The sequence below is a fragment of the Oncorhynchus tshawytscha genome, linkage group LG19 (assembly GCF_018296145.1).
Source record: "Oncorhynchus tshawytscha isolate Ot180627B linkage group LG19, Otsh_v2.0, whole genome shotgun sequence".
In the NCBI taxonomy this organism is placed as follows: Eukaryota; Metazoa; Chordata; class Actinopteri; order Salmoniformes; family Salmonidae; genus Oncorhynchus; species Oncorhynchus tshawytscha.
Window position 1 is genome coordinate 24,155,534 of NC_056447.1, and position 23,927 is coordinate 24,179,460.

Sequence of the window (23,927 nt, forward strand, 5' to 3'; positions counted from 1 at the left end):
TCGTTACCCACACATAAATACAGCACACACTCACGCACGAGCACAGATGCACGCATACACACACACACACACACAATGCAGGTGGTACTCAGTTTTGGGCTCAAAATAGCATTTATGTTAGGATTTATGTACTCAACAAAACAGCGTGTTACTGGTTTGATCTGTAGCATATAAATAGGCTGTAATTGTTAGTTTCTCCTGCTTCCCCTGTCTCTGTACAAATTCTCTCAAACATATTTCCCAGCATCTTTTCTTTCCATCTTTGTCCATTTCCTTGGTCTCGTTCATACTTGTTTATTAACTTGCCCTCGTCCTGTAATATTACTCTCCTCATTGTTGCGGCTGGATGGCATCTCTCTCCTGTTGCCTTTTATCTTCCATGTAATATCTCTATTTTACAGTCTTTTAGAGCAGAGGTTTCTTTCCTAGCTCCAAGCTAAATTCATAATTCATGTTTTTACAACAAGATGACCCACAAACCCCTGCAGTTTTTCTATTTGCTCTGCACCGCATCTACATTTTCGAGTGCATCGATTCATCACATTCATCTATTTTCCACCAAATCTGCAGTGCATACCCTTTTGTATAACACATATTGTAGGAGTGGGTAGTGGGAAGGGAACAATATTCATAGTTGCTTAAAGAGATAAGTAGCAAATTACTTCTCTCTCTTAGATAAAGAATGTTGTTAATACTTTGTTTTGAAGCCTACTTTTGCTGAGAGGACAGTTACCTGTTTGAGTGTGATTGTCAGCCAAAATACAAATGAGATGCAGATTGAGTCACGTGCCCTCCAGCTACAGACTAGTTTCATGTAAAAAGCGTGTTTTATAAGATGTATGTGTGGAGAGGGGAAATGCGGGAGGCTGTTTACTTATTGTAAACATTTGGTTATGTGTGATGATGACTACCAGAGGCTTCTCTCCTCACGCATTGAGAGCAGTGTGTGAAACTTAGTCAAATAAAGCAAACAGGCTGAGCTGGAGAATTCTGGGTTTGTCTGAGCCACAGTGGGACTCCAGGCTCGCAGCATTCCTGCTCAATAAGTCATGAGCGTTTCTCCTCTCCTTCAGACGGCTCTAGTTTAGATGCTAAATAGATGACGTGAGGGCTGTGGCAGGCCCCCTCAGACTGCACAAAGCAGGACAGAGTTAATTTATGCTCTTTGTGTATATTTCTATTATGTATGCATTAATAGACTTTCCCTTGTGTCAGCACCAAACTGGAGAGAAGCATACAGAATCTCGTGTTTTATTTCATTCACATTGTTATATAAGAATATACCCTCACTATTGAGTGTCTTCTAATCGGTTTTCGGAATTTCAATCTTGTCCCCATAATGACAATATATGATAAGGCAGATGTAATTCTAGAGGGGGTGGGGGATGTTTGCTTAGGGAGGATGAAGAGAGAGAAAATACAATTTGTCCTTATTTCTTAAATCTTGTGGGACTGTCTTTAATTCTATTCTGTTTTAGATTTTTTTTTAAATCTCCTCTCTAACACTTTAATTCTGCCTGTGTTTTGCATTGCAGATGGTGATGATGACCCTGGGCTCTCCTGGGTAGGGTCCTCTCCCTCCAGCAAAGACGTGGCGTCACCGTCACAGATGCTGGGGGACGGCTGCAGCGATCTGGGCATGGGCACAGGGGAGGAGGAAGGGGGCGCGGGGCTGCCCTACCCCTGCCAGTTCTGCGACAAGTCTTTCAGCCGCCTCAGCTACCTGAAGCGCCACGAGCAGATCCACAGCGACAAGCTGCCCTTCAAGTGCACCTTCTGCAGCCGCCTGTTCAAGCACAAGCGCAGCCGCGACCGCCACGTCAAGCTCCACACCGGAGACAAGAAGTACAGCTGCCAGGAATGTGAGGCGGCTTTCTCCCGCAGCGACCATCTCAAGATCCACCTGAAGACCCACAGCTCCAGCAAGCCCTTTAAGTGCAGCGTGTGCAAGAGAGGCTTCTCCTCCACGTCCTCTCTGCAGAGCCACATGCAGGCTCACAGGAAGAACAAGGAGCACCTGGCCCTGCGTGCTGAAAAGGAAGGGGGGAAGCGTGGCAGCAATGCAGGCAGTGGAGGGGAGATGGACCAGGACCTGTACATGTGTGACTACTGTGAGGAGACCTTCAGCCAGACAGACGAGCTGGAGAAGCACGTAGTGACCCGCCACCCCCAGCTGTCTGACCGCTCCGACCTGCAGTGCATCCACTGCCCCGAGATCTTCAGTGATGAGGGCCTGCTGCTCTCCCATATCGAGACGTCCCACGCTAACCACAAACACAAGTGTCCCGTGTGCTCAGAGCAGTTCCCCTCTGTGGAGGACGTCTACTGCCACATGGACAGCCACCGGCAGCCCGACTCCAGTAATCACAGTCCCAGCCCTGACCCCGTGCTGGGCAGTGTGGCATCCATGAGCAGCGCCACCCCGGACTCCAGCGCCTCTCTGGAGAGGGGCTCCACCCCAGACTCCACCCTAAAGCCCATCCAGAGCCGGCGCAAGCTGGCCCCGAACTCTGACCATGACGACGGGGGTCACTGGACGGCCAAGGTGACCTACAGCTGCCCCTACTGCTCCAAGAGAGACTTCAACAGCCTGGCCGTTCTGGAGATTCATCTGAAGACCATCCATGCAGACAAGCCCCAGCAGAACCACACCTGCCAGCTGTGCCTGGACACCCTGCCCACGCTCTACAACCTCAACGAACACATCCGCAAAGCCCACAGAGGCAGCGGAGGCGCCTCAGCGGCCTTCCCCCTGCTTCAATTCACCAACGTGTCAGCCTTTCACTGCAACTACTGCCCAGACATGTTTGCAGACATCAACACCCTGCAGGAGCACATCCGTGTGTCCCACTGCCTGCCTGGAGGAATGGTTGCAGGCTCCACCACCCTGGAGGGCAACCACGCCTTCTTCTGCAACCAGTGCTCCATGGGCTTTCTCACAGAGTCCTCTCTCACAGAGCACATCCAGCAAACCCACTGCAGCGGAGGAGGCATGCCCAAGATGGAGTCTCCCATCCTGCAGCCCTCCCAGTCCTTCATGGAGGTCTACTCCTGCCCTTACTGCACCAACTCGCCCATCTTCGGCTCCCTGCTCAAGCTCACCAAGCACATCAAGGAGAACCACAAGAACATCCCACTGGCCAATAACAAGCGGCAAGCAAAGGTGGCGGAACTCAGCCCCGCCTCCTCTGATGTGGAGATCTCCTCCCCCAAACGCCATAGGCTGGCTGGGGACTCCACCACGGCAGGATCCAATGGAGACTACCCCTGTAACCAGTGTGACCTGCGCTTCAGCAGCTTCGAGGGCTTTCAAGCCCATCTCAAGTCCCACCTGGAAATGCTGCTGAGGAGGCAGTCCTGCCCGCAGTGCAACAAAGAGGACTTCGACTCCCAGGAGTCTCTGCTGCAGCACCTGACGGTCCACTACACCACCACGTCCACCCAGTACGTCTGTGAGAGCTGTGATAAGCAGTTCTCCTCAGTGGACGATCTGCAGAAGCACCTGCTGGACATGCACACCTTTGTGCTGTACCACTGTACGCTGTGCCAGGAGGTGTTTGACTCCAAGGTGTCCATCCAGGTCCACCTGGCTGTCAAGCACAGCAACGAGAAGAAGATGTTCCGCTGCACAGCCTGCACCTGGGACTTCCGGAAGGAGAGTGACCTTGAGCTGCACGTTAAACACAGCCACCTGGGGCACCCCACCGGCCCCGGTGTCACCAGCAAGGCCCGTAAGTGCATCTTCTGTGGGGAGACGTTCTGCACAGAGGTGGAGCTACAGTGCCACATCACCACCCACAGTAAGAAGTTCAACTGCCGCTTCTGTGGCAAGGCCTTCCACGCCATCGTTCTGCTGGAAAGGCACCTGAGGGAGAAGCACTGTGTCTTTGATGGGGGGAACGGCACCGGGAATGGAGGAAGCCAGAATGGCACACCCAACGGTGTAACCCAGAGCTCCAAGCGTGGGGGAGGAAGCGAAAGATCCACAGTGGCCACGGAGCAGGCTGACCTGCAGAACATGCTGCTAAAGAACGCGAGTCAGGATGTAGCCAACAGCCATGAGGCCAGCGGAGGGGAGGAGGAGCTGGACAATTCAGAGCCCATGTACGCCTGTGACATCTGTGGAGCAGCCTACACTATGGAGAGTCTTCTGCAGAACCACCGACTGAGGGACCACAACATCCAGCCCGGGGACGACGACGCCGGCACCCGCAAGAAGAAGGCCGACTTTATCAAGGGAAACCACAAGTGCAACGTGTGCTCACGGACCTTCTTCTCTGAGAATGGCCTGAGGGAGCACGCCCAGACCCACCGTGGTCCCGCCAAGCACTACATGTGCCCTATCTGTGGAGAGCGCTTCCCCTCCCTGCTCACGCTCACCGAACACAAGGTCACCCACAGCAAGAGCCTGGACACGGGCACCTGCCGCATCTGTAAGATGCCCCTGCAGAGCGAGGAGGACTTCATAGAGCACTGCCAGATGCACCCAGACCTGAGGAACTCTCTGACGGGCTTCCGCTGTGTGGTGTGCATGCAGACGGTCACCTCCACCCTGGAGCTCAAGATCCACGGCACCTTCCACATGCAGAAGCTCTCAGCCGGCGGGGGCAGCGGAGGCGGGGGCGGCTCAGCCTCCTCCTCTCCCAATGGCCAGCTGCACCAACACAAGCACTACAAGTGTGCCCTGTGCCTCAAGGAGTTCAAGAACAAGCAGGATCTGGTGAAGCTGGATGTGAACGGGCTGCCCTATGGGCTGTGTGCTGGCTGTATGAGCCGGGCTACCAACGGCCAGTCTCCCAGCGGGGGCACCACTCCCCAGGAGGCCGGGGGAGAGAAGACGGCGGTTGGGCTGCGATGCCCCGAGTGTGCTGTGAAGTTTGAGTCCCTGGAGGACCTGGAGAGCCATGTTCAGGTGGACCACCCCGAGATGAGCCCGGAGAACAGCGGGGCCAAGAAGGTGATGGATGCCTCTTCTATCCCTAAAGTAAGAACACACGTATAATGTTTTCCCCCACTATGGCTTGATCAGCACATTGATTTACATTGAAATCTACGTACAATATAAGAAAATGCTAAGGTTTCGGTAAATAGCAGGTTCAGTTTAGTAATTTATGAATCAGCCATATGGTGAATAACCAACATGGTCCTCTGCAGTATAAAATAAATGGAAGTTATTACCAACCCAACAAAAAGTTTAATGGCCCTGCATTTAGACAAATCTAATTAATGCATTAGAACGTCATTGTATTCAATCACTCTTAATCCTTTTGAAATCTAAAGATTTTAATGTCATTTTTATCATTTGATGCCATGTTGTTCCCACTTATACTTATCATGGGTGCAAAAATAGCCTAGTTTTAAAAGATTTCCCTCATACAATACTATAAACATTTTAACGGTATTTTCTAGCAGTGTGTCAGTTCCCAGTGGCTAGCGTGTCAGTAAGAAGTTGTGCTCAGTTAGATGTGTGAATTCATGGCTGCGTTTCATTTGGGCCCGGCGGGGCCTACAGCTCGGCCCTGCTGAGGCATTGTGTGGCCTGTTCGCTCTACTAGATATTGACAGTGAGGTCCCTGGGACGCTCAATCTTTACCTCCGCTTTTGTTTCAGCTCAGTGTAACAGCAAGAAGAAACCTCCAACCCCCCAGTACATCCTTTCTGTATTGTGTGTGTGTGAGTGAGTGAATGAGCAGTTTGATTCCCTCTCTAAAATGATTGTCTACCTGTCTGTTGCATTGCAGAAGAAGACGTACCAGTGCATCAAATGCCAAATGACCTTCGAGACAGAACGGGAGATCCAGATCCACGTAGCCAATCACATGATTGGTGAGTCAGCCTAGTCTCTTCCTGTTTGTGTGTTTACGCGTGTGTGTTTGTTATCTCTGTGCCCGTCTCTCCTTTCTGTTTCCTCTGGCTCCACAGCCTTCTGTTTAGCCTAGCCCTCGCCCTCTCTCTCCCCGGCCTGCACAGCACACAGGTGTGAGACAGACAGGTGAAATGAACAGCTCTATTTGTGGAGCTGCCGCACTCGACAGCTGTTCCATTGTTTAACACTTGACTGCGCAGCTGAGGCCGTGGCTGCAGGTCTGATTGCTCCGTTAACTCTTCACTATGTGACCAGGGCTGTGACTGCAGGCCGTGCTGTACAGTAAAAGGGCAACCAACATTTCCTTTTCTTGCTCTCCCTTTTTCCTCCTCATCACTGGACTTTCTCCCAGACAATAGCCCTCAATGTGTTCTCTCTCTCTCTCCCTCTCTCTCTCTCTCCCTCTCTCCCTCTCCCTCTCCCTCTCCCTCCCTCCCTCTCCCTCTCTCTCTCTCTCTCTCTCTCTCTCTCTCTCTCTCTCCAACATGTGTGCACTCTCTCTCTCTCTCCTCCTCTCTCCCCTCTCAATTCAATTCAATTCAATTCAAGGGCTTTATTGGCATGGGAAACATGTGTTAACATTGCCAAAGCAAGTGAGGTAGACAACATACAAAGTGAATATATAAAGTGAAAAACAACAAAAATTAACAGTAAACATTACACTCTCTCTCTCTCTCTCTCTCATCTCTCTCTCTCTCTCTCTCTCTCTCTCTCAACATGTGTGCACTCTCTAGGACATTATAAGGACAAAGTATTTTTTTCTCTGCTCTACCAGTAACATTGAAATCTATGTACAATATATGAAAATGCTAAGGTTTCGGTAAATAGCAGCCATATGGTGAATAACCAACATGGTCTTCTGCAGTATAGAATAATGGCACTGTAGAGCATTTCCTTTGTATGGTCTGATTGGCCACCCACTACTAACCTTGTGTGTTCACCACCTCGCACTGACCTCCACACCTGGATGTAGAGGACACTGTGGGGAGTTAGGAGGCATGGACGATCACATTACCTCACCCACAGTATGCATATCATTGTAATAATATGTTGTAAATAGGTCTCCAAAAAAGTTAGCGAGACCTTAGAAGCAGCCCAAAGATGCCAGACAGACTCCCCCCTGATTCCCACCAGGTGGATGACATTTCCTAGCACATGCTATCTGGAGGCAAGTCAGGTTTACAGGCTCTGATGCAGCACAGAGGTATGTGTGCTCCAACTGAAAAGTTCCTCTGTAGTTTTTTACGGGCTTCCTCCCTCTGTGTTGTTATTTCGTAACTAATAATTGCTGCCGCAGTGTACTGTAGTGTAGATTAACAAGCTTGGCCTGTGAGTAATTTGGGAGAACAAACGGCAGAACACTGAGAGCCGCAGCGACTCCCCAGCCTTCTCCAGGCCTGACAGCTGATATCGGAGTTGTGCCGGTTGATGTATTTTCAGTGCGTGGGTCCTCCTGAGTCCTGCAGTAGTTGTCTAGAGAGAGAGAGAGAGCTGGTACAGAACAGAACCACAGCTTTAGTGTACAGGCGTGCTGCCTATCTCAGCCCAGTCTGGCTGAGAACAGAGCTTCTCCCCACTGCATTCATTCACCACCCCAGTTTTCATTTTCTCTTACTTCCCATCACACTGTGTTAATTTTCCTCTCCTCTCTGAGGGCTGAAGGCCCATCCCATCCATGTCCCCATGCTCTCTCTCCTCCCCCATCTCCACCTTCAGCCCTCCACCCTGAGAATCCTCTCCTTTCAGAGCGCTCTCTCCCCCTAAAAGACTGTACCGCGATGGGGAGAGATAGGGGGTGCTTGAAGCGGGGCAGGCTGAACGCTCGTCTCTCTCAGCCACCATGGAGGGAATTTTGGGTTAATTAACATCAGAATTTTCAGAAAAACTGGAGATTAATTATGGAATTGAGGCAGATTATTTTCAATAATGTTATTATTTTATTTCTTTCGAACCCCTCTTCAAAGATGGATGACGTTTTTTCAACAGTGAAAGAGAGCCGTGTCTTTACCTTTATCTGTCGAGGCGTCTGTGGTGAGAAAATTGAGGAGAGATCACAGAGGAGGAGTTTTCTGCTCTCCCTCTCGCTCCTCTCTTTCCTGGGCAGATTACGAAACAATCATTAAAAAGCTACGCTATCTGTCGGCTTTGATATATGACTGCTGAGGTTATCCCTGAGCTTTGATATATGACTGCTGAGGTTATCCCTGAGCTTTTATATATGACTGCTGAGGTTATCCCTGAGCTTTGATATATGACTGCGGAGGTCATCCCTGAGCTTTGATATATGACTGCTGATGTTATCCCTGAGCTTTTATATATGACTGCGGAGGTCATCCCTGAGCTTTGATATATGACTGCTGAGGTCATCCCTGAGCTTTGATATATGACTGCGGAGGTCATCCCTGAGCTTTTATATATGACTGCTGAGGTCATCCCTGAGCTTTTATATATGACTGCGGAGGTCATCCCTGAGCTTTGATATATGACTGCGGAGGTCATCCCTGAGCTTTTATATATGACTGCTGAGGTCATCCCTGAGCTTTTATATATGACTGCGGAGGTCATCCCTGAGCTTTGATAAATGACTGCGGAGGTCATCCCTGAGCTTTGATATATGACTGCGGAGGTCATCCCTGAGCTTTGATATATGACTGCTGATGTTATCCCTGAGCTTTTATATATGACTGCAGAGGTCATCCCTGAGCTTTGATATATGACTGCTGAGGTCATCCCTGAGCTTTGATATATGACTGCGGAGGTCATCCCTGAGCTTTTATATATGACTGCTGAGGTCATCCCTGAGCTTTGATATATGACTGCGGAGGTCATCCCTGAGCTTTGATATATGACTGCGGAGGTCATCCCTGAGCTTTTATATATGACTGCGGAGGTCATCCCTGAGCTTTTATATATGACTGCGGAGGTCATCCCTGAGCTTTTATGTATGACTGCGGAGGTCATCCCTGAGCTTTTATATATGACTGCGGAGGTCATCCCTGAGCTTTTATATATGATTGCGGAGGTCATCCCTGAGCTTTGATAAATGACTGCGGAGGTCATCCCTGAGCTTTGATATATGACTGCGGAGGTCATCCCTGAGCTTTGATATATGACTGCGGAGATCATCCCTGAGCTTTGATATGACTGCGGAGGTCATCCCTGAGCTTTGATATATGACTGCGGAGGTCATCCCTGAGCTTTTATATATAACTGCGGAGGTCATCCCTGAGCTTTTATATATGACTGCGGAGGTCATCCCTGAGATTTTACCCTCCTCTTTTCTCCTTATAGAAACCCTTCAGAATGCGCAAGTCTTAGTTTTCACTAGGCATTTCCAACCTAAAATGTCCTGAAACATTTGACCTTGTACACACATTCTATGTCATACATTAGTTTGTTAGAACAGTAGCAACAGTGAAGGTATTCTGCATTCTACTCCATTGTTTACCGTTTGTAAGGTGATGGATGCAGTCTTCATCCCCATTGTGGCAGAGATGGAGTTTTGGAGAGAGTGATCTAGAACAAGAGGTCTTCAGTGTGTGTTGGTCTGTGCGTCGTATCACTAATGATGAAGTTCCGGCGGTGCGGCTTACCTTGTCGACGCATTTGTCAGCAGTGATAATCATGTCGACTTCATTTCTTCCTCTCCGCTACTTCGTTGGTGTTCAGACATTCACCTTACATTTCCATACATGTTATTAATGTGCATCTGCCGTCACAGGTCTGTGTGTGGTAGAGATGTGTGTGTTGTGGTTGAGCTTGGGTGGGTATCTTTTGTCATATATACTATCTTAGCCCCTCTCGTAACAAATCCCCCTGATGTAACTGAGATACCTGAAATAAACTCAGTTGACATTGACACACACACACACACCTCCCAATTGTACATCCCTGCTCTCTTCACATTTGCACGGTGAAGATGTGCACTGCAGACACCTCACCTACCCGGCCCTGTTATCCACAGTGACATTTGGGAAGGTGTGATCATACCCCCGCTCTCCCCTCCCAGTTTTGTCTTGGATGATCATTAACAAGGTGACACTGCATCTCAATCAGTTTACCTCCTGAAAGCTCCAACATCTGCTCAATGCGGCTCCTATCTCCTTCATGTGCGAGTACACTCGTGTGTGTGTGTGTGTGTGGGGGGGGGGATTTGTGCAACTTCCCCACTGTCACTTTTCTTATACACCTCTACCCCACAAACTCACTTAGCATTGAAGATGGTGAGATCTCCCTTAAGCCTAAACCTGGAACTGTCTCTGTGGAAAGGTTGGGACACAGTTATTGTAGAGTGAAGAGGTGCATGTGTGGTTAGCAAAGCTCCGTGAACTGATGTGTTTAGCTGAAGTTGATGCTTCCCTCAGATGGCTTGTTATGCATGCATCCTCACTAGCTGCGGATTTATTTTCGTGTTGCTAGCCAAGTTTGAGTGTGGATGGTAATCGATGAGACGGGGAGAAGTGGAGGAGCAGGCACGGAAAAGTCCTTGATTACATGGAGAAAAGGGGGTGTAGAAACCTGGTGTTTTAATTCATCTGAGTGGTGCGCCAGGCAACTGCCATACGAGAGGCCTTCACCAGGAGGCAGTGGACCTAGGGCAATGGGTGTGTTTCTCCCACTGCCTGTCCATTCCTATTCCTCTGATTGTTTCATGTAGACGTACCACGGCTGGGTGGAGAGGAGACTGCCTAACAACACGGCTCAGACAGCTCACACTGTCACGTGTGATTACACTAGCAGAATTATTATTCTGTTATACACACGACACGTACACTCACATCAAACACACAGATAAACCTGCTTACCTACGGCCTCCCTCACCTTGTTAAAGAGTCAACCCCCCCCCCATCACATTGGCCTGTCAGCGTTTCTCCACTGGGAGGTTATTTATTTAACTAGGCAAGTCAGTTAAGAACAAGTCAGTTAAGAACAAATTCTTATTTAAAATGACGGCCTACCCCGGACTACGCTGGGCCAATTGTGCGCCGCCCAATGGGACTCCCAATCACGGCCGGATGAGATGCAGCCTGGATTCGAACCAGGTACTGCAGTGACGCCTCTTGCACTGAGAGCTCGGGAGACTGGAATGTGATTATGCAGCTTTCCTCATGGCTGTGCCAGCGTTTTGCTCTGTCCTGGAGGACAGGTGATTTGAAGGGAGGCAGCGAGACCTCCAACTGTATAATCTAATCCAGTAATGTGATAGAGTCCCCCAACGCTGCACTAACTGCTCACAGGGTAAAGCAGTGTAGAGTGTACCCATGGCCCCCTAAAAACCCTGTCAGACTAAATCAGATATAATGGGATGAACAGAGAGACACAGAGAGAGAGAGAGGGGAAACTGCTCTCTGTTATTAAAGACTTGTACCTTTTCCTCTTAATCTCTTCAGCATGAATGTGTTAATATGGCAATTCCTTGGTACTCGAATCGTCTTCAACAGTGTATTTGATCATTAAAGTAAGTGCCCATATTCTCCCTGACACCATGTTTCATCATAGGAATGAACAACGTGATGGTGTCATAAATATTACATCTGACATATGTTTACACTTTTCCAATAAGTACATCCTACAGTATACTAACACCCACCAACTGCAATTTTGTGTACACTATTTACACTCTCCGCCCACGATACATGTCTACACACTGCCAAAGCCAAACAGCCAGCGACTCTACATCTCATCTCTCGCCCTCAGATGGAGAGCAGAGGAGAGAGAGAGAGAAGCCATTTTGGCCCGGGGTGATAACCTGCCAGTGGGGACAACCCAGTGTTCTGCTATTGTGTTGTAAATCCCTGCGGCGTGCCTGCCGTGTGGGCTGTGACTGATGCCCATGTCTGCGCACGATGGAGATAACCGCAATAATAATAGTTCAGCCCTTCCAGGGGGAAGCAGACAGAGAGAGGGAGTGAGAGGCCACATGCTGAACAATAGGAGTGTCGGACCAGAGCCCCTCATTTCCCAGAGAGAGGGAGTGAGAGGCCACATGCTGAACAATAGGAGTGTCGGACCAGAGACCCTCATTTCCCAGAGAGAGGGAGTGAGAGGCCACATGCTGAACAATAGGAGTGTCGGACCAGAGCCCCTCATTTCCCAGGGAGAGAGAGTGTCAGAGGGCCAGATCACTTTCATTTCCTTTCCCCCCCAGATGGAGGGATACCACTAGCAAGACAGACAGAGGAGAGATGACAAAATATTAGAAAGGTGGCTGCTGAGAGAGGGGAAAGCTGGGAAATTCTGAAGTAAAGGAGAAAAGAACAGAGTAGAGAACGATCGAATATTGAAAGAACAGATTGAAGTCATTAGTGAGGACTAATGTGGGGATTGAGGTTTGGATTTTAAGAGCCTCTAAATGTCCATGAAGACGTAGCTATTTAACTACAGGCAATCAGGCATGACTACAAATGACTATTTTGTATGATGTGGTGAAGCCTTTCCGTTTAAGACAAAAGCTCTCACAGCAGTTACTACGCCATTTTGTTTTCCTCAGAATGACAAGGAATAGGGATGGAAGGGTTGTTCTAGGAAACTGCAGGCAGTTCAATGGTTCTGCATCTTCCCTTTTTATAGGCTAGAGGGGTGTAAGGTTGGGGGGGGTTGTTGAGGGGGTGCTGTGCACCACGGTGGGGCCACCCCCTGGGCCCTTGACTGGGGGTCCCACCTATGTGGTTAATCACAGTGCTCTTTGAGTTCAGAGCGTCATTTTAACCCCGGTTTGGCAGGGCTCAGCGGGGCAACGGGCCCAGCGCGCCACCCCACCCCCTGCTGGCAGGGGTGGGAGAAGCAGGGGGGGCAGAGCGTTACCACACAAACTCACACCTGCAGGGGGCTCCTCCATGCTTTGCAGCTGCACAGCGGAAAACAATAAAGCCCGTGGAAAAAAAGGCCAGTGTGGTCCTAAGAGACACCAACACACAAAGAGAGGAGAGAAGTGAGGGAGCAGGGAAGAGAAGTGAGGGAGCAGGGGAGAGAAGTGAGGGAGCAGGGGAGAGAAGTGAGAGAGCGGGGAAGAGAAGTGAGGGAGCAGGGGAGAGAAGTGAGGGAGCAGGGAAGAGAAGTGAGGGAGCAGGGGAGAGAAGTGAGGGAGCAGGGGAGAGAAGTGAGAGAGCAGGGAAGAGAAGTGAGGGAGCAGGGGAGAGAAGTGAGGGAGCAGGGGAGAGAAGTGAGAGAGCGGGGAAGAGAAGTGAGAGAGCGGGGAAGAGAAGTGAGAGAGCAGGGAGAGAAGTGAGGGAGCGGGGGAGAGAAGTGAGGGAGCGGGGGAGAGAAGTGAGAGAGCGGGGAAGAGAAGTGAGAGAGCGGGGAAGAGAAGTGAGGGAGCAGGGAGAGAAGTGAGAGAGCGGGGAAGAGAAGTGAGAGAGCGGGGAAGAGAAGTGAGAGAGCGGGGAAGAGAAGTGAGAGAGCGGGGAGAGAAGTGAGGGAGCGGGGGAGAGAAGTGAGAGAGCGGGGAAGAGAAGTGAGAGAGCGGGGAAGAGAAGTGAGAGAGCGGGGAAGAGAAGTGAGAGAGCGGGAAGAGAAGTGAGAGAGCGGGGAGAGAAGTGAGGGAGCGGGGAGAGAAGTGAGAGAGCGGGGAAGAGAAGTGAGAGAGCGGGGAAGAGAAGTGAGGGAGCAGGGAGAGAAGTGAGGGAGCGGGGAAGAGAAGTGAGGGAGCAGGGAGAGAAGTGAGAGAGCGGGGAAGAGAAGTGAGAGAGCGGGGAAGAGAAGTGAGGGAGCGGGAAGAGAAGTGAGGGAGCGGGGGAGAGAAGTGAGAGAGCGGGAAGAGAAGTGAGGGAGCAGGGAGAGAAGTGAGAGAGCGGGGAAGAGAAGTGAGGGAGCGGGAAGAGAAGTGAGAGAGCGGGGAAGAGAAGTGAGGGAGCAGGGAGAGAAGTGAGAGAGCGGGGAAGAGAAGTGAGGGAGCGGGGAAGAGAAGTGAGAGAGCGGGAAGAGAAGTGAGAGAGCGGGGAAGAGAAGTGAGGGAGCAGGGAGAGAAGTGAGGAGCGGGAAGAGAAGTGAGGGAGCAGGGAGAGAAGTGAGAGAGCGGGGAAGAGAAGTGAGGGAGCAGGAAGAGAAGTGAGAGAGCGGGGGAGAGAAGTGAGAGAGCGGGGAAGAGAAGTGAGGGAGCAGGGAGAGAAGTGAGGGAGCAGGGAGAGAAGTGAGAGAGCGGGGAAGAGAAGTGAGGGAGCGGGGGAGAGAAAGTGAGAGAGCGGGGAGAAGTGAGGGAGCAGGGAGAGAAGTGAGGGAGCGGGGAAGAGAAGTGAGGGAGCGGGAAGAGAAGTGAGGGAGCAGGGAGAGAAGTGAGAGAGCGGGGAAGAGAAGTGAGGGAGCGGGGAAGAGAAGTGAGAGAGCGGGAAGAGAAGTGAGAGAGCGGGGAAGAGAAGTGAGGGAGCGGGGAAGAGAAGTGAGAGAGCGGGGAAGAGAAGTGAGGGAGCGGGAAGAGAAGTGAGAGAGCGGGGAAGAGAAGTGAGGGAGCGGGGAAGAGAAGTGAGAGAGCGGGGAAGAGAAGTGAGGGAGCAGGGAGAGAAGTGAGGGAGCGGGGAAGAGAAGTGAGGGAGCAGGGAGAGAAGTGAGAGAGCGGGGAGAGAAGTGAGAGAGCGGGGAGAGAAGTGAGAGAGCGGGGAGAGAAGTGAGAGAGCGGGGAAGAGAAGTGAGGGAGCAGGGAGGAGGGAGCAGGGAGAGAAGTGAGAGAGCGGGGAAGAGAAGTGAGGGAGCGGGGGAGAGAAGTGAGAGAGCGGGGAAGAGAAGTGAGGGAGCAGGGAGAGAAGTGAGGGAGCGGGAAGAGAAGTGAGGGAGCGGGGAAGAGAAGTGAGGGAGCAGGGAGAGAAGTGAGAGAGCGGGGAAGAGAAGTGAGGGAGCGGGGAAGAGAAGTGAGAGAGCGGGGGAAGAGAAGTGAGAGAGCGGGGAAGAGAAGTGAGGGAGCGGGGAAGAGAAGTGAGAGAGCGGGGAAGAGAAGTGAGGGAGCGGGGAAGAGAAGTGAGGGAGCGGGGGAGAAGTGAGAGAGCGGGAAGAGAAGTGAGGGAGCAGGGAGAGAAGTGAGGGAGCGGGAAGAGAAGTGAGGGAGCGGGGAAGAGAAGTGAGAGAGCGGGGAAGAGAAGTGAGGGAGCGGGGAAGAGAAGTGAGAGAGCGGGAAGAGAAGTGAGAGAGCGGGGAAGAGAAGTGAGAGAGCGGGAAGAGAAGTGAGGGAGCGGGGGAGAGAAGTGAGAGAGCGGGGAAGAGAAGTGAGGGAGCAGGGAGAGAAGTGAGGGAGCGGGGAAGAGAAGTGAGGGAGCGGGGAAGAGAAGTGAGGGAGTGAGAGAGCGGGGAAGAGAAGTGAGGGAGCGGGGAAGAGAAGTGAGAGAGCGGGGAAGAGAAGTGAGGAGCAGGGAAGAGAAGTGAGGGAGCAGGGGAGAGAAGTGAGGGAGCAGGGGAGAGAAGTGAGAGAGCGGGGAAGAGAAGTGAGGGAGCAGGGGAGAGAAGTGAGGGAGCAGGGAAGAGAAGTGAGGGAGCAGGGGAGAGAAGTGAGGGAGCAGGGGAGAGAAGTGAGAGAGCGGGGAAGAGAAGTGAGGGAGCAGGGGAGAGAAGTGAGAGAGCGGGGAAGGAAGTGAGGGAGCAGGGAAGAGAAGTGAGGGAGCAGGGGAGAGAAGTGAGGGAGCAGGGGAGAGAAGTGAGAGAGCGGGGAAGAGAAGTGAGGGAGCAGGGGAGAGAAGTGAGGGAGCAGGGAAGAGAAGTGAGGGAGCAGGGGAGAGAAGTGAGGGAGCAGGGGAGAGAAGTGAGAGAGCAGGGAAGAGAAGTGAGGGAGCAGGGGAGAGAAGTGAGGGAGCAGGGGAGAGAAGTGAGAGAGCGGGGAAGAGAAGTGAGAGAGCGGGGAAGAGAAGTGAGAGAGCAGGGAGAGAAGTGAGGGAGCGGGGGAGAGAAGTGAGGGAGCGGGGAGAGAAGTGAGAGAGCGGGGAAGAGAAGTGAGAGAGCGGGGAAGAGAAGTGAGGGAGCAGGGAGAGAAGTGAGAGAGCGGGGAAGAGAAGTGAGAGAGCGGGGAAGAGAAGTGAGAGAGCGGGGAAGAGAAGTGAGAGAGCGGGGAGAGAAGTGAGGGAGCGGGGGAGAGAAGTGAGAGAGCGGGGAAGAGAAGTGAGAGAGCGGGGAAGAGAAGTGAGAGAGCGGGAAGAGAAGTGAGAGAGCGGGGAAGAGAAGTGAGAGAGCGGGGAGAGAAGTGAGGGAGCGGGGAGAGAAGTGAGAGAGCGGGGAAGAGAAGTGAGAGAGCGGGGAAGAGAAGTGAGGGAGCAGGGAGAGAAGTGAGGGAGCGGGGAAGAGAAGTGAGGGAGCAGGGAGAGAAGTGAGAGAGCGGGGAAGAGAAGTGAGAGAGCGGGGAAGAGAAGTGAGGGAGCGGGGAAGAGAAGTGAGGGAGCGGGGGAGAGAAGTGAGAGAGCGGGGAAGAGAAGTGAGGGAGCAGGGAGAGAAGTGAGAGAGCGGGGAAGAGAAGTGAGGGAGCGGGGAAGAGAAGTGAGAGAGCGGGGAAGAGAAGTGAGGGAGCAGGGAGAGAAGTGAGGAGCGGGAAGAGAAGAGGGAGCGTGAGAGAAGCGGGGAAGAGAGAAGTGAGAGAGCGGGGAAGAGAAGTGAGGAGCAGGGAGAAGTGAAGAGAAGTGAGGGAGCAGGGAGAGAAGTGAGGAGCGGGGAAGAGAAGTGAGGGAGCAGGGAGAGAAGTGAGAGAGCGGGGAAGAGAAGTGAGGGAGCAGGAAGAGAAGTGAGGGAGCAGGGAGAGAAGTGAGAGAGCGGGAAGAGAAGTGAGGGAGCAGGGAGAGAAGTGAGGAGCAGGGAAGAGAAGTGAGGGAGCGGGGAAGAGAAGTGAGAGAGAAGTGAGAGAGCGGGGAAGAGAAGTGAGGGAGCAGGGAGAGAAGTGAGGAGCGGGGAAGAGAAGTGAGGGAGCGGGGAAGAAGAGAAGTGAGGAGCAGGGGAAGAGAAGTGAGAGGCGGGAAGAGAGGAGCGGGGAAGAGAGGAGAGAAGAGAAGTGAGAGGGGGAAGAGAAGTGAGGGAGCGAGGAAAGAGAAGTGAGGAGCGGGGAAGAGAAGCGGGGAAGAGAAGTGAGAGAGCGGGGAAGAGAAGTGAGGGGAAGAGAAGTGAGGGAGCGGGGAGAGAAGTGAGAGAGCGGGGAAGAGAAGTGAGGGAGCGGGGAGAGAAGTGAGGAGCGGGGGAAGAGAAGTGAGGGAGCAGGGAGAGAAGTGAGGGAGCGGGGAAGAGAAGTGAGGGAGCGGGGAAGAGAAGTGAGGGAGCGGGGGAGAGAAGTGAGAGAGCGGGGAAGAGAAGTGAGGGAGCGGGGAAGAGAAGTGAGGAGCAGGGGAAGAGAAGTGAGAGAGCGGGGAAGAGAAGTGAGGGAGCGGGGAGAGAAGTGAGAGAGCGGGGAAGAGAAGTGAGGGAGCGGGGAAGAGAAGTGAGGGAGCGGGGAGAGAAGTGAGAGAGCGGGGAAGAGAAGTGAGGGAGCAGGGAGAGAAGTGAGGGAGCGGGAAGAGAAGTGAGGGAGCGGGGAGAGAAGTGAGAGAACGGGAAGAGAAGTGAGGAGCGGGAAGAGAAGTGAGGAGCGGGGAAGAGAAGTGAGAGAGCGGGGAAGAGAAGTGAGAGAGCGGGGAAGAGAAGTGAGGGAGCGGGGAGAGAAGTGAGAGAGCGGGAAGAGAAGTGAGGGAGCAGGGAGAGAAGTGAGGGAGCGGGGAAGAGAAGTGAGGGAGCGGGGAAGAGAAGTGAGAGAGCGGGGAAGAGAAGTGAGGGAGCGGGGAAGAGAAGTGAGAGAGCGGGGAAGAGAAGTGAGGGAGCGGGGAAGAGAAGTGAGAGAGCGGGGAAGAGAAGTGAGGGAGCGGGGAAGAGAAGGAGAGGGGAAGAGAAGTGAGGGAGCGGGGAAGAGAAGTGAGGGAGCGGGGAAGAGAAGTGAGGGAGCGGGGAAGAGAAGTGAGGGAGCGGGAAGAGAAGTGAGAGGAGCGGGGAGAGAAGCGGGAGCGGGAAGAGAAGTGAGGGAGCGGAGAAGTGAGGGAGCGGGGAAGAGAAGTGAGGAGCGGGGAAGAGAAGTGAGAGAGCGGGGAGAGAAGTGAGAGAGCGGGGAAGAGAAGTGAGGGAGCGGGGAGAGAAGTGAGGGAGCGGGGAAGAGAAGTGAGGAGCGGGGGAGAGAAGTGAGGGAGCGGGGGAGAGAAGGGGCGGGGAAGAGAAGTGAGGGAGCGGGGAAGAGAGTGAGGGTGAGGGAGAGAAGGGGAGAGGGAGAGAAGTGAGGGAGCGGGGGAGAGAAGTGAGGGAGCGGGGAGAGAAGTGAGGGAGCGGGGAGAGAAGTGAGGAGCGGGGAGAGAAGTGAGGAGCGGGGAGAGAAGTGAGGAGCGGGGGAAGAGAAGTGAGGGAGCAGGGAGAGAAGTGAGGGAGCGGGGGAGAGAAGTGAGGGAGCAGGGAAGAGAAGTGAGAGAGCAGGGGAGAGAAGTGAGGGAGCGGGGAAGAGAAGCGGGGGGAGAGGGAGGGAGAGAAAGTGAGGGAGCGGGGAAGAGAAGTGAGGGAGCAGGGAGAGAAGTGAGAGAGCGGGGGAGAGAAGTGAGGGAGCGGGGAAGAGAAGTGAGGGAGCGGGAAGAGAAGTGAGAGAGCGGGGGAGAGAAGTGAGGAGCGGGGAAGAGAAGTGAGGGAGCGGGAAGAGAAGTGAGGGAGCGGGGAGAGAAGTGAGGGAGCGGGAGAGAAGAGAAGTGAGGGAGCGGGGAGAGAAGTGAGGAGCGGGGAAGAGAAGTGAGAGAGAAGGGGAGAGAAGTGAGGGAGCGGGAAGAGAAGTGAGGGAGCGGGGAAGAGAAGTGAGGGAGCGGGGAGAGAAGTGAGGGAGCGGGGAGAGAAGTGAGGGAGCGGGGGAGAGAAGTGAGGGAGCGGGGAGAGAAGTGAGGGAGCGGGGAGAGAAGTGAGGAGCGGGGAGAGAAGTGAGGGAGCGGGGGAGAGAAGTGAGGGAGCGGGGAGAGAAGTGAGGGAGCGGGGAGAGAAGTGAGAGAGCGGGGAAGAGAAGTGAGGGAGCGGGGAAGAGAAGTGAGGGAGCGGGGGAGAGAAGTGAGGGAGCGGGGAAGAGAAGTGAGGAGCGGGGAGAGAAGTGAGGGAGCGGGGAGAGAAGTGAGGGAGCGGGGCCGGGGGAGAGAAGTGAGGGAGCGGGGAGAGAAGTGAGGGAGCGGGGAGAGAAGGAGGGAGCGGGGAGAGAAGTGAGGGAGCGGGGGAGAGAAGTGAGGGAGCGGGGAGAGAAGTGAGAGAGCGGGGAGAGAAGTGAGAGAGCGGGGAAGAGAAGTGAGGGAGCGGGGAGAGAAGTGAGGGAGCGGGAGAGAGAAGTGAGGGAGCGGGGGAGAGAAGTGAGGGAGCGGGGGAGAGAAGTGAGGGAGCGGGGGAGAGGAGGGGGGGGAGAGGAGTGAGGGAGCGGGGAGAGGAGTGAGGGAGCGGGGAGAGGAGTGAGGGAGAGGAGGAGGGGGCCGGGAGAGGAGTGAGGGGGCCGGGAGAGAAGTGAGGGAGCGGGGAGAAGTGAGGGAGCGGGGAGAAGTGAGGGAGCGGGGAGAAGTGAGGGAGCCGGGAGAGGAGTGAGGGAGCGGAGAGAGGAGTGAGGGAGAGGAGTGAGGGAGCGGGGAGAGGAGTGAGGGAGCCGGGAGAGGAGTGAGGGAGCCGGGAGAAGAGAGGAAGAGTGAAAAGGGAATTCAGAGTGAGTAGAGACTGCCTTAGCAACCCAACCTACAGCAAAAAATAAGGTAAAGAGAGAGACTGTATTGTTGTTGTCAATACCCAGCTGTTTTTAGCACCCTTCTGTTGTAGAAACTCATGGTAGCTGATACAAATATTTGGACGGTACTACTGCTACTACTGATATTTGGCCAGAATATGCGAGCGGCACGCCATTTTGTCTGTGCGCGTGGGCAGACATACTTCAGGACAGGAGCTCTTCCATCTCACACACATGGCCTCTCCCCCACCCCTTCTCACTCTCTCCTTTACACACACATCGACACACACACGGCTCTGCTCTCTCCACCACGTCCTGAGGAAAAGCATGCAGACACTAATGCCGCACTAATCACCGGCGCCCAGAACTCACAGCACGCCCGCTCTCCTTTCAATCGCCTTAATCAGCCAACACATTTCAATTAGCATATTGTGTTTAACCTGACTTTCATCTTCTTTTATTGGTAGATTTAGCTGTACCCCCCCACTCTCTCTTTTTTCCTCTACCCCACCCCCTCTCTCTCCCCCTCCTCCCGTCTCTCCCCCTCCTCCCCATTCCAGTAACTGTACAAGTGGAAGAGATCAGTGTAATGGAGACACACATTAAAGCATCTACTAGAGTTTCTCCCCTCAGCAAGGCCACAGTCTGAAAAACCGAACTCTGGATCCAACCACTTTAGTTGAGCGCTGTAGCCTTATGACTGATGCTCATGAGTTTCTTCATCTGTATTTTCATCATATTTATTTGCTTGGGATATGAGCTGTGACTGGATATTAGTCTGGGTCTTAGGAATACAGAGAGGAGTGAGTTGGTTTATCACATTGAACAATACAGAGAGAGTATCCGGTGCATGTTACAGTAACCGCTGCCCTACCATAACCCCCATGTATGAACCCCCCTCTAACCCCCATCTAATCATGGACCTACTGACTAACTGTCACCCTGCCTTCTCTTTCCACCCACCTTGCCTGTCGGACGGCCTGTAGGAGAACCTGCCCATCTGCAAGGTTTGTCCCCCTTCTCTCTCCGTACCAAGCTGTGTGAATGGAGCCCTGCCTGTTGAGCACTGGGAAAGAGTGGGGAGGGGGACCGGCCCATAGGGCTACAGGGCCATATGGCAGGACACTGCATGATGCACACGAGATAATAGTGTAAGATACTCCAAATCAAATAGAAATAGCAGCAGACTGCTTAACTGGCATGGCTACAATGTAAAGATGATCTGTAGCGCCCACTCTCAACACAAACCCTCTCATATTCTTTGCACACCAATGTAAAGGTCCACACCCCCCACCCCCGATGGCTGTGTGTGCATGATGAACCCCCCTCCCAGCCAGGCCCAGGGTACAGCCACTCACCTGAAACTAATTGCCCTCGGGGGAGCCCAGCTAATGATGCATCTCATTCCTAATTCTTACTTATTCATTTCAAGGAAGTTAGCGAGCTAGCGCCCCGAGCATGAACCCAGATGAGCAGCGGGGCGGAAAGGCGTCCCGGCTGATCCCTTTAACCCAGAAGTGATGTCACAGTACAGCACTATTCATGTTACTGCTCCTCTACTCTGGCACACACCTGACCTCTCACTGGTAAATCAGCGCCTGCTATCAGAGCCACGTTCCCAACGGTAGTGCTGCTGTCTTGAACTTTAAGCCATATGTTACCCTTAATGCATGAGTGATGTTTAAGATGCCTTCTGTCCTCCTGTGATGTTTTAAGTGTTATTCCAAGCATGCTCTTCAGTGACATCGTGAGACTAACCCTTTATACGGAGGCCAGACCTGTAATCTCCCTGTGACGGCCCAGCCATCGGTCTCTAGTGATGTATGTCTGTGTTGCGCTCCACTAGTAATGTCTGAGGAGTATTCCCTAGGGCAGTGCCTGAGCAGTCTCCTTTTAGTGTTTGCGCGTGGTGTGTGTGTGTGTCGAGATGAAGAGCGAGTGAGGGAGAGGCGCTGGGGAGAGAGGCCTGGTGTGGGCTCTGTGTGTCACTGAAGACCTAATGAGGCAGCACACACAAAGCTTTAGGAGTCAATGGATGTGGATAATGTGGATGATGGCTCACTCCACTGCGTGCATGAGTGTGTGTGCGCCCGTGCCAGCCTGATAGCCATAAGGCAGCGTTTTTGAGCAATGAAAGCTTTGCCCTCTGCCTTCAGTCCACTGCTCAAATAATTATTGTACCATCCATGAAACTCCTTCAAATAGTCACCATCTGAAGTATTCCTCCATATCTGTTATTCCCCCTGGCTGTAGAACATTGCAGTGTAAATGTGGTCTGTTGGAGGATGTTGGTTCTCTACTGGCCTCCACTGAACACCTAGTAACACACCTAGTAACACACAGTAGAGATGCTACGAACATGGGAACAGATGACAGGCCCCTCATGCACATCCCTCACCACCTGGAGCCAGCCAGCCAGAACACCAGAGGGGAGGGAGGGTGGGTGGATGGAGGATAAAGGGAGGGAGGGAGGGTGGGTGGGTGGGTGGGTGGATGGATGGATGGATGGAAGATAAAGGGGGCGGGGGTGGGATGGAGGGAGGGGGTGGGGTGGATGGAGGATAAAGGGATGGAGGGAGAGAGGGATGGGGAATGGAGGGAGGGAGAGAGGGATGGATGGAGGGAGAGAGGGATGGATGGATGGAGGAAGAGAGAGTGGGAGGGAGGATTAAAGGAGGGAGAAAGGATGGAGAGAGAAAAGGTTAGAGGGAGAGAGGGATGGAGGATATAGGGAAGGAGGATTGGGGGAGAGAGGGATGCAGGACAAAGGGATTGAGGGATGGGGGAGGGAGAGCGGAATGGAGGATAAAAGGATGGATGCAGGATGAGAGGGAGGGAGAGGGATGGGGGATGGATGGAGAGAGGAGGGTGAGTAGATTTGGTATTGCTCTTTTATGGATCTACTCGACCGTTTCGTTGTGATCGGAGAGGTGTCAATTGTTCCACAGAATGTCAGCATACCTCTCGTCATAGAGACAACATAATGTAATGTTGTTGCAAGGTTTACATGCACATGATCACATGGTCATAGGCAGCCAGCCAGTCAGAAGTGTTTGAGTCAAGTAGCCTGCCACAGAATCTAGCAACTAACCCAATAATAGTAACTACTTTTACGGCCATTGTATTCCTGTCATTCCCTCTTTCACTTCTTGTCTTTCTGTGCCGGTCTCTACTGCATTCCTCTAGTTACCCCCACTGAGCATTACATGTTTGAATGTAAAAAAGCAAGAATAAAATAGCTCTGATGTTGGTGAAGTGTTTGTTTGCAAGGCTGAGTGCTGTTTGATCCCCCTGAGAGCTTGTTTTTTCCACGTTTGCGCTTGATTTGCTTCTTATGCTGTTTATTAAAAGTAATTACAAGCTGTTTGGAGATCTATAAGAGAACTGCTCAGGGGAGCTCCTCCAAAATGTGTGGGAACAGAATGGATGTGTGTGTGTGTGTGTGTGTGTGTGTGTGTGTGTGTGTGTGTGTGTGTGTGTGTGTGTGTGTGTGTGTGTGTGTGTGTGTGTGAAGAATGAAGAGAAAGAAAAGGGGGTGTAGCATGTAATACATTTTTAAGTGTGTGTTTCATACCAGTGTAAGTATGTACACTAGTTTGTGCGTACAAGCACTAATGCCAGCCCAGGCTTAAATGTCTGTGTTATACAGTGGTAGAGAGTGTATTTGCGCCTCATACCTCAAGTCGGCTTGTGCTTAGTTTAGTGATGGCAGAGGTGCACCTGCCCATCTCCTCTCCCCCTCGTCCCCGCCCCACCCGGCTCTCACACCCGCCCAGGTGTGGCTGAGCCAGCTGCTGGGGAGAATGGGACAATTACCCCCCCTCTCCCCCTCTCCCTGCTCTGTCTGGTAATTGTTAAAAGACAAACAAGCCGCTTGCCTTTTTGCGCATGATGAACACGGGCCAGCCACAATTAGCTCCTCGCTTAATTCGTTAAGTATTCTGAATTTATTTTCTCGAGTGACGGCGGCATCTGTCGCAGCTGGTGAGGAAGGTGTGGCGTGCGGTGGTGAGAGGCGGTACGGGGGGGGGGAGGGGTGCATGGGATTAGAGAATCACACGCTGTAATACATCACACTGTCCTGAGTGCGAGCTCACGGCGGAGGACAGAGAGCAGCGATGGAGGAATGCGGTAGTCCTGGACGGGGAGGAGAGTAATATAGACGAGTGAATCAACAGAGATTCATCTTTGACTTCCATGGTTCCCTAAGGGTCTTTGTGAAGCTCTTAATGGCCTGGTACCTCATAGTTTATTTAGAATGGCAGATAGTTTTTAGTCTTTCTGATGAAGTCAGGTACAATGATAATCCTCTGCGCTAATTAGCATCTCCTGTCTGTCTGTTGGAGGTGATTTGAGTCTGATACGTCAGCGAGGCTCCAGGTGGGATTTATGAGAGGATGACACAGCTCATCTCTCTCC

At 52.6% G+C, this 23,927-nt stretch overlaps 1 protein-coding gene across 3 annotated transcripts in view; it reads left to right on the forward strand.

Annotated features, from left to right (window-relative positions):
- Nucleotides 1-23,927, forward strand: part of LOC112218500 (zinc finger protein 423) — a 154,635-nt gene that overhangs the window by 76,650 nt on the left and 54,058 nt on the right. For 2 of the 3 annotated variants that reach the window (XM_042301488.1, XM_042301490.1), the window contains 3 exons: nucleotides 1,536-4,984; nucleotides 5,742-5,826; nucleotides 20,495-20,515. In XM_042301488.1, the coding sequence (XP_042157422.1) occupies nucleotides 1,536-4,984; nucleotides 5,742-5,826; nucleotides 20,495-20,515 (3,555 nt within the window). The remainder of the gene's footprint in view (nucleotides 1-1,535; nucleotides 4,985-5,741; nucleotides 5,827-20,494; nucleotides 20,516-23,927) is intronic. The other variant, XM_042301489.1, reaches the window with a different exon arrangement.